Below are 7980 nucleotides of genomic sequence, written 5' to 3' on the forward strand. Positions count from 1 at the left end.
GGGTGCCCTGCCGGGCCCTGCCAGGCCCTGCCAGGCCCGGGCCCTCGACCTGTTGCTGCCGAAGTATCGGCGCGGGCAGCGCGCGACACCTCGCACCGCTTCAGGCCACTTCACCACTCGAGCTAATCTTGGCCTTCGCTTCGCCGCTTCACAAAATTTGGTTGTGAACTTCGCCACCTCTTATGGGCGGTATACACTTTACCACCACCGTACACTTCATCGCCGCTTGGTTTACACTTCACCTTCACATCATGCGCACTTCACCTTCACATCATCTGAACTTCACCTTGACATCATCCGTACTTCACCTTTTCATCATCCGCACTTCACCTTGACATCACCTGCACAACTCCTTGACATCATCCGCACTCCACCTTCCCACCATCCGCACTTCTCCTTGACATCATCCGCACTCCACCTTCCCACCATCCGCACTTCTCCTTGACATCATCCGCACTTCACCTGTACACCATCTGCGCTTTGGTGTTCCACTTCACCACACCCCATGTCGCACTTCACCACTGCGACGCTGCGCAGGCACGACGTGGACCCCCTGGCGGCGGCGCGGGCCGCGTCGCGCATGCAGCTGCAGGGCGCCTCGTGCCAGCTCGCCTACCTGGACGTCACCTTCCAGGACAGGGTGGACGCCAAGGACCAGGTCCGCTTCAAGCGCCACTGGCAGCGACGCGTGCAGCCCGGCGACCCGGACGTGGTGACGCTGCGCGACGTCAAGGACGTCGTGCTCTTCCAGGTACACTGTAGAGCGCCGTGCACCGTGAGCGGCCAGGGCCAGGAAGCCCTGGGCAAGCAGCAGCAGCTGGGCACCGGTACCCGCTGTACCCGCCAGCCCGCCCCGCCAGGCTCGGGCTGTGCTTCCCGTACCGCGTGCGTGCCGCGCTGGCCTGCCTCCCTGGCCCGACGGGGACGCGCGCGGACTGCTGCGGGCTGCTTCCGAGAGTCCTTTTCGTCGCTCTGTCTCTCTCGCACCCATACGGGACGCCCCACGAGTGCGAGAGAGACGGAGCGACGAACAGGACTCTCGGAAGCAGCCCGCAGCATCCGCCGAGTGGGGGGGCTTCGGGATACTTCGGCGTCGCTCGGCGTGCCCGACGTCGACCCCCTCCCCCCGCGCGGCACGCGAGATGGGAGATGACCCGATGCATCTATCTGTCTCTCACTATTTCCAGGCTGCATCCGATTGGCTGACGCACGACACAAAGGCGGCGGGGAGGGGGAGGGGGCGAGGGGCAACTCGGGGGGTGGTAACATGGTCGATAAATAACCTAACGGTTGTCACAGGGGGCGGGGAGAGGAGAGGGGTGCTCTCCGGGTCACTAGAAACTACTACCTCTGCTAAGCCGGAGCTAAGCGTGCTCGCGCCTCAGAACCCTTCGTCCTTCGGCCTCCTTGCCAAAGTCTGGTGTTTCTACTTTCCCCGGAAAAAAAAAAGTTTCAACAACAACAAGGCAGCGAGTTGCAGCTCTGCTAGCAGACTGATTCCGAGAGTCGTTTTCGTCGCTCTGTCTCTCTCGCCCCTATACGGGACGCCCCACGAGTGCGAGAGAGGCAGAGCCACGAAAACGACTCTCGGAATCAGTCTGCTGGGGTTGGTGGCGGCGTGCTCGTCATCACCTTTGTGTCCCGGCAATAGATTCGGCTGCACTCTGCCTGCTCGGGGACGCGCGTACACTCTCAGGTGGAAAGAGGGGGGGGGGCGGAGGGAGCAGACTGATTGCGAGGGTCGTTTTCAAAGCTGTCTCTCTCGCACTCACGGGGCGTCCCCTATGGGTGCGAGACAGACAGAGCGACGAAAACGACTCTCGGAATCAGTCTGCCCGCTGCAGCTGCAACTACGCGCGCGTCTGTGTTTGTTTAGCGCGTCCCGCTGTGATGCAGGGGCGGGCCGAATGATGCTCTGTGTACATTTCAAAATGGAGTCCGCACTCCCCTTTGTAGCGCCTGCGGTAGAAACCCCTGCGGGGGCCGAGGTAGGCAGACCCGGCCAACCTGCGGCCCCGGCGGGTGGCCTACCCGCACTTCTGCGGGCGCTCAGCCCTCTCAGCCCGGGCGGCCTGGGCCCCTCGCTGGTCCTGGAGCCCCAGCAGACTGATTCCGAGAGTCGTTCTCGTCGCTCCGTCTCTCTTGCACCAATACGGGATGCCCCAGGAGTGCGAGAGCGACAGAGCGACGGAAACGACTCTCGGAATCAGTCTGCAGGACGGCGGCTGGGTCCCCGAGGGCGCATTCGACGAACCAAACACGGTGAGGGGGAGGGGAGGGCGGTGAGGCGGGGCGAAGGGACAATTTGATTGATACAAAGGGGGTCGATATTTGATGTGCGCCGCACCGGAGAGGGGGAGGGGAGGGGGCGGCTCGCCCGTCCCGAACCCCGAACGCCGTCTCCAGTTAGTTACGGCCAATCACAGCCTCCCCGACGACGGGCCGGGGGCGGGGCGGGGGCGGGGCGGCGACTCTTTGTCGCTCCACGCCGTCAAGACCGTGCTCGCCGTGCTGCTGCAGGTCCAGCAGGGGCTGCCGGCAGACTTGTTGACGCTGTTCCACACGCGCCCGGTGGACCGCTTCCTCCGCACCCTCATCCTGTACTGCTTCTACTACATCCAGGTGGGGCGGCCCGCCAGACAAAGAGGCAAACAAACTCTAACTTCAGTGACTTGATTCCGACCGCCGTCCCTAGACGTGGGAGTGGATCACCTTCTCGTCGACCATCACGGAGAACATGATCCGCGAGCCGGGGCTGCGTCCGGGGCAGCTGCGGCAGCAGCGCAACCTGGCCACGCTGCGGGTGCTGCTGGCGAGGGACTACCACACGCTGCTCATGGGGGAGGGCGCGGCCTGGAAGCAAGTGCACCAAACACCACCAATATCTCAAACGAAAAAAAACACAAAAAAGCGCTTTCTCTGACGGGACTCGAACCCGCGACCCAGGTACCACCACATGTCCAACGGCGTGCAGTCCTGGTCGCAGCGCGACGCCCGCCTGTGGGAGCTGCTGCTGCGGCTGGCGGTGCGGGTCACGTGGGTGGCGCTGCAGCGGCGCTACCTCAACCTGGTGGACGCCGAGGTGGGCCGCCTCTTCCGCGGCGACGCCTTCAACCTGGCGGCGCGGCGCCAGAGCGGCAGCCGCCGGTCAGACTCGCACAAATACCACTCTTCAATTTAAAAAAAAAAAAAATAATAATAATTTTTTGAAAAAAAAAAAGAAAAAGTTTTTTGAACTTTTTAAACTGTTTTAAGAAACGTGTTTCGATTTTTTTTTTTTTTTTTGAAAATAACGTCTTTAGAAATTTTTTTGAAGGCTTTTTAAAATTAAATGTGCAGTATAAAAACCATTTTTTTTTTTGCAGTGGCTACAAGAGCCGGAGGCAGGTCCGCGACGTCCGCGAGGAGATCCTGCACGGCCCCGAGGACGGATCCGGCGGCTTCCTGAACCTCTTCGCCCAGTCGCCGGCCACCAGGGAGCTGCTGGGCCGACCAGGCCGACCCGGGGAGGAGCCGCACTGGACCCTCCTGGCGCTGGGCCGGCTAGAGTTGCCCTGGTACATCCGGAGTAGCGGCAAGTGTATGGCAAGCGGGGGCCACTCACAGTGGGCCAGAAGACCGGTAGGGGCGGCCAAAACTCCGGACGTGTTTTGAGCTCCAGAGTCGCTAAATAGGACTCGAACCGAACGTGTGACCCCACCAATGGATTGCTCGTTCGAAGAGCAATCCATTGGTGGGGTCACACGTTCGGTTCGAACCTCATTTAGCGACTCTGGAGCTCAAAACGCGCCTAGAGTTTTGGCCGCCTCCACCGGTCTTCTGGCCCACTGTGCCACTGTTCAAAACACACTGTCTTGTTGTTGACTAGGTTGGCCGAGTCGCTGCGGCGCGTCGAGGCGGCCTACACTCTGAGCGAGGAGCAGCTGGTCCGGGAGCACGCCTCGTACATCGGCATCATGGGCATGCCGCGCGGCCACCTCGACGTCATGCTCAACCTCAGGGACAAGCAGCGGCGCCACGAGCTGCTCTTCAGCCACGCCACTGGTCAGTCCCAGTTTTTACATTGCCGTTCCAGATCATTTCAAACCAATTTTTGATATAGATTTTACGTTAATTTTGAACACATTTCGATGAACTGCTGCCATGTTTTGATAAACTCCGCAGTTGGATTCTGAAGAAAAGTTTGAACTTTAACGGAACGCTTTGACTTTGGAGGAGTTTTGCCTAAAATTCAGGAACGCTCATGAGTTTTGGTCCACATAATGTTCGGAGTACTTTCTCCTTACAAGGGAACGTTTTCAGGTGTCAGGAGCCGATTGCTCCCGTACTTCGGGATCTTAAAGACCACCTTAAAAAAGAATTTTCGGCACCCACAGTTCGTGCTGAAAGTCACTACAACGCCCTAAAATGAAAGTTGAAAATTGACCAATTTTCATAAACTTGACCAAAAAATTTATCTTCAAAGAACGTCCATGAAAGCAGATGATTCTTAGTTCCCGACGAAAAAATTTAAGAGCAGAAATTACAATTTGCCATGGTAATTGTTTTAGTTTGAAAAGGTCTTATGAATTTTCCCAGCCTATTAAAAATTGAAAATGAAATAAATTGGATCAGAAGAGGCTTTCCAAGGACCCACAGCACCGTGCGGGACACCATTACCCCTGCCACACCGCAGGACCTCTGACCATCCGAGCCTATCCTTTCCTCGTTTCGTTGTTTTTGTTTTTGGGGGTGGAGCACAAATACCCCAGGACATCTCGCAAGTGCCCGCGCCCGCGTACAAGCTCAGTGGGGCTGGCTAGGAGGGTCATCGGAGACGGTGCTCGGAAGCGGCCTTCTGGCATTGCGAGAGACTCTGAAGAGGCAACTCGCTCGCTTGCCCTCGCTAGACTTAACGACATTGGGGAACTCACTAGGCGCAGACGAGCAAGTACGACAGTCGCACAAGAAGCTGGCTAGAGGCCCACTAGAAGTTTGGAGGCTCAACTGGAGCCAGGCACGCCTGACCTTTACACCCGAGGAGTCGCCACAGTCCCCAAAGGCTTGCCAGAGCAAGCGCCGACCCAGGCAAGGTGCACCAGGGATGAGTGAGCCACCCTCAGAAACAGAAACAAAGGAACGAGAAGAGGGTAGGAAAACAGGGATTCCGCAAGATCGTGCAGTTTGCGAAGTTGATTTCCTTTCTGTTCAGGTTTGACCAAACAGTGGTGGGGTGGATTTCGGTATAACCCGCGGTGGCAATGCCAACGGCCTAGTGGCCTAGCAACACTAGGAGTGACAACTCGAAGTGACACACGCACTTTCGCCGCGTGACCCGACTGACTGGCCACTGGCCGCCGTCCGACGGCTTGGCCAAAACGGGCCGGCCCTGACCTTGAACTTTCATTTTAGGGCGTTGTAGTGACTTTTAGCACGAACTGTGGGTGCCGAAAATTCTTTCTTGAAATGGTCTTTAAGATCCCAAAGTATAGGAGCAATCGGCTCCTGACACCTGAAAACGTTCCCGTGTTAGGCTGTCGTCTGAGACCTCATGCCTAGATTCAAATTTCAGTCCTGGAGATGAATTTCCCTTAAACCAGAAAAGTGACGTTGTGACTCTGCTGTCTCCGTCTCTCAGGCTCCAGCGTGGCACAGCAGTGTTCCGCTCTATTCCCAGCACATGACGAAACCAACTACGAACAGCCAGAACCAGAACCAGGGACCTTCCCGTATCCTTAGGTTTAATAGCGTTAAAAGAAATGGGTAAGTAACAGAATGAAATGCCAAGCTTGTTTCTTATATTTATCTTACACAATGTGTGGTGGTAGAAACATTGAAACTTTGAAATACCGGTACTGCACACTTCCATCTAGAATTCTGAAATGCTCATTTCTTCTTTGCAGATTGTACATCTCTAGCTTCTGATACCTGACAAAACCAAACAAACATACTCTTACTTCATGAGTGTTAGCAAACAAACCGAAAAGATCAAGACTTTCTAAACAATAAAATAAAAGGATTTACCTGACAATAATTCTCTTGCCTCTTCACTTTTCACAAAATATGGGCTGCAACTTTGTACAATATGAAAAACCTGCTTGTTTTTTACCTACAATTATGAAAAATCCGTCAGCTACAAGCAAAAAGTACTTCAGATATATGGTATTTACAATTCAAATAGAACTTACCACAGTGACTGTGAGTGTTGATGATGAATAATACTGGTTGCTACATTAGTCGCTGGGAGAGGCTTTCCCTCCTGCAAATACTTCCTTCTTGGTCGTCGAAATGAGTCCTTTCTTATAAGCAAAGATGCTGTCCTCAGAAACAGAAGGAGATTCATTGTCTTCATCAAGTTGCACTCCATTTCGAGAAGTATGCGTATCTTCAATTTGACGGGGCACAGCAACTTTGGTAAGATACCTTGGGAGCCCTTAAAGGATGAATGGTGGATTATCTTTAGCATATTATGGTCATGCAAGGTTGGTACAGTGTTTCAATTCGTTTCATTCAACCTACCTCTCCGTCTCGTCCAACAGAAGGAGTCCTTGGCTGAGAAGCAACTTTGCATCGGTGATGGGCTCTTAGACTGGAACTGAAAGCAACACAAACCCGTTGAGGGAAAATCTGACGCAAATGAATCAACGGAACTGCATTATTTAAATAGAACATCACACTTACCACATTGCAGGGGAGGAGAGGTACGAATAAGTTCCGCTTTCCTCACATTGTAAACTTTCATAGGATGAAGTGCTCAGAGGAAGCAGTATTTGCAGTTGTGCACACTGGTCACTCGACGGGCATTGCCACTGCGTTCTATCGAAATTTTGGCACATACGAACGGGATAGAGGGCGTTTTTACCCTGTGCGTGGAACGACTAACCTGTCGGGTATGCAGGAAGGAAAACAATGGAAATTTTTCCTTGATGTGATTTGAAATTTTCACATCCACCATGAAAGCAGTTCATCCGATGGACCATGACCATTTCTATTTCATCTCGAAGAATGTGAAGAACGCCCACAGAGAACAATTTTTTCATGTTGAGTTGTTGATCAACAAACCAAGAGTAGCAGTAGGACCCGCCAATAAAACTCTAGCCAACTTAACGTAGTTTGTGGCTCGTATTTGAAGAGTGTCATTCGAACCGGACCAGTCTATATCTTGAAGATCAGAAGATCCAACGGCTTTTCATCAGTTTTTAATGCAAATTCTTTGATAATCTGTGTAAACGTGCAGCAACTTTGTCAGTAATGTCCAGTTTGTCAGGTTGGTGTTTTGTTTGCACCATCGGTGTTTCGAGAGGCAACGAGTCGATTACTCGAAGCAAGCAGTCGACTAGTCCACTCGAGGTTTAGCGCGGGGAATTTGAAACGTGTGCAGCAGCAAACGCAGAGAAGTGAAGGATCTCTACTGGAGCTGAAATCTTTGCATGTGAGGCAACGACGCAACGAAAGCATGCTTTGCTTTGGAAGTGTTGTTCGATTGTGCGAGGGGGAGGGGGAAGTGATTGCTGGCGTGATCCTTATTCAAGTCATTTTGATCAAAGCAGCGCTATATCTTGGTGATTGAATCAGCGGCCTCCCGAGCTCTAGCCGAGGGTGGGACTGACGGGGGCAGGCCACCCCGAGGGCCACCCTGGGACCGTTTCTCGGACCAACTGAGCAGCCGGACAAGCCGGGCCGTGTGCCGCCACCTCTCCGAGTCCGTCTTGACTCGTTCCTCCTCCTCCTCCTCCTCCTCCTCCTCCTCCTCCTCCTCCTCCTCCTCCTCCTCCCCCTCCTCCTCCCCTCCTCCTCCTCCTCCTCCTCCTCCTCCTCCCCCTCCTCCTCCTCCTCCTCCTCCTCCTCCTCCTCCTCCTCCTCCTCCTCCTCCTCCTCCTCCTCCTCCTCCCCCCCCTCCTCCTCCTCCTCCTCCTCCTCCTCCCCCCCCTCCTCCTCCTCCTCCTCCTCCTCCTCCTCCTCCCCCCCCCTCCTCCTCCTCCTCCTCCTCCTCCTCCTCCT

At 54.6% G+C, this 7980-nt stretch overlaps 2 protein-coding genes across 4 annotated transcripts; one reads left to right on the forward strand and one right to left on the reverse strand.

The window, feature by feature from the left end:
- Positions 1 to 505: 505 nt before the first annotated feature.
- Positions 506 to 6010, forward strand: LOC117647491. The gene is made up of 8 exons (XM_034389247.1): positions 506 to 751; positions 2521 to 2630; positions 2818 to 2859; positions 2947 to 3156; positions 3366 to 3557; positions 3869 to 4032; positions 5618 to 5742; positions 5883 to 6010. The coding sequence occupies exons 1-7, from the start codon at positions 506 to 508 to the stop codon at positions 5716 to 5718; spliced, it is 1065 nt and encodes a 354-aa protein (XP_034245138.1). The 3' UTR covers positions 5719 to 5742; positions 5883 to 6010.
- LOC117647283 lies at positions 5768 to 7111 on the reverse strand. Of its 3 annotated transcripts, none has more exons than XM_034388988.1 (6): positions 7042 to 7111; positions 6661 to 6862; positions 6499 to 6574; positions 6168 to 6412; positions 6004 to 6088; positions 5768 to 5907 (listed from the first exon to the last, which is right to left on the reverse strand). In XM_034388988.1, exons 2-5 carry the CDS (start codon positions 6813 to 6815, stop codon positions 6085 to 6087), a joined length of 480 nt encoding a protein of 159 aa, XP_034244879.1. In that variant the 5' UTR covers positions 6816 to 6862; positions 7042 to 7111; the 3' UTR covers positions 5768 to 5907; positions 6004 to 6084. The 3 variants fall into 3 exon arrangements, with proteins under 3 accessions (XP_034244879.1, XP_034244878.1, XP_034244877.1); XM_034388987.1 differs by having other exon boundaries at positions 6963 to 7057; XM_034388986.1 differs by having other exon boundaries at positions 6661 to 7051.
- Positions 7112 to 7980: the final 869 nt, after the last annotated feature.

Source organism: Thrips palmi, unplaced genomic scaffold, assembly GCF_012932325.1.
Source record: "Thrips palmi isolate BJ-2018 unplaced genomic scaffold, TpBJ-2018v1 HiC_scaffold_2, whole genome shotgun sequence".
Classification (NCBI taxonomy): domain Eukaryota; kingdom Metazoa; phylum Arthropoda; class Insecta; order Thysanoptera; family Thripidae; genus Thrips; species Thrips palmi.

Coding starts and splice junctions, on each gene's coding strand:
- LOC117647283 (XM_034388988.1), bottom strand. CDS start 6,815: ATGTGCCAAAATTTCGATAGAACGCAGTGGCAATGCCCGTCGAGTGAC. Junction 6,575..6,660: donor CTCTCCTCCCCTGCAATGTG/GTAAGTGTGATG, acceptor TGTTGCTTTCAG/TTCCAGTCTAAGAGCCCATC. Junction 6,413..6,498: donor CTGTTGGACGAGACGGAGAG/GTAGGTTGAATG, acceptor TCATCCTTTAAG/GGCTCCCAAGGTATCTTACC.
- LOC117647491 (XM_034389247.1), top strand. CDS start 506: ATGTCGCACTTCACCACTGCGACGCTGCGCAGGCACGACGTGGACCCC. Junction 752..2,520: donor AGGACGTCGTGCTCTTCCAG/GTACACTGTAGA, acceptor GTGCTGCTGCAG/GTCCAGCAGGGGCTGCCGGC. Junction 3,157..3,365: donor GGCAGCCGCCGGTCAGACTC/GCACAAATACCA, acceptor TTTTTTTTGCAG/TGGCTACAAGAGCCGGAGGC.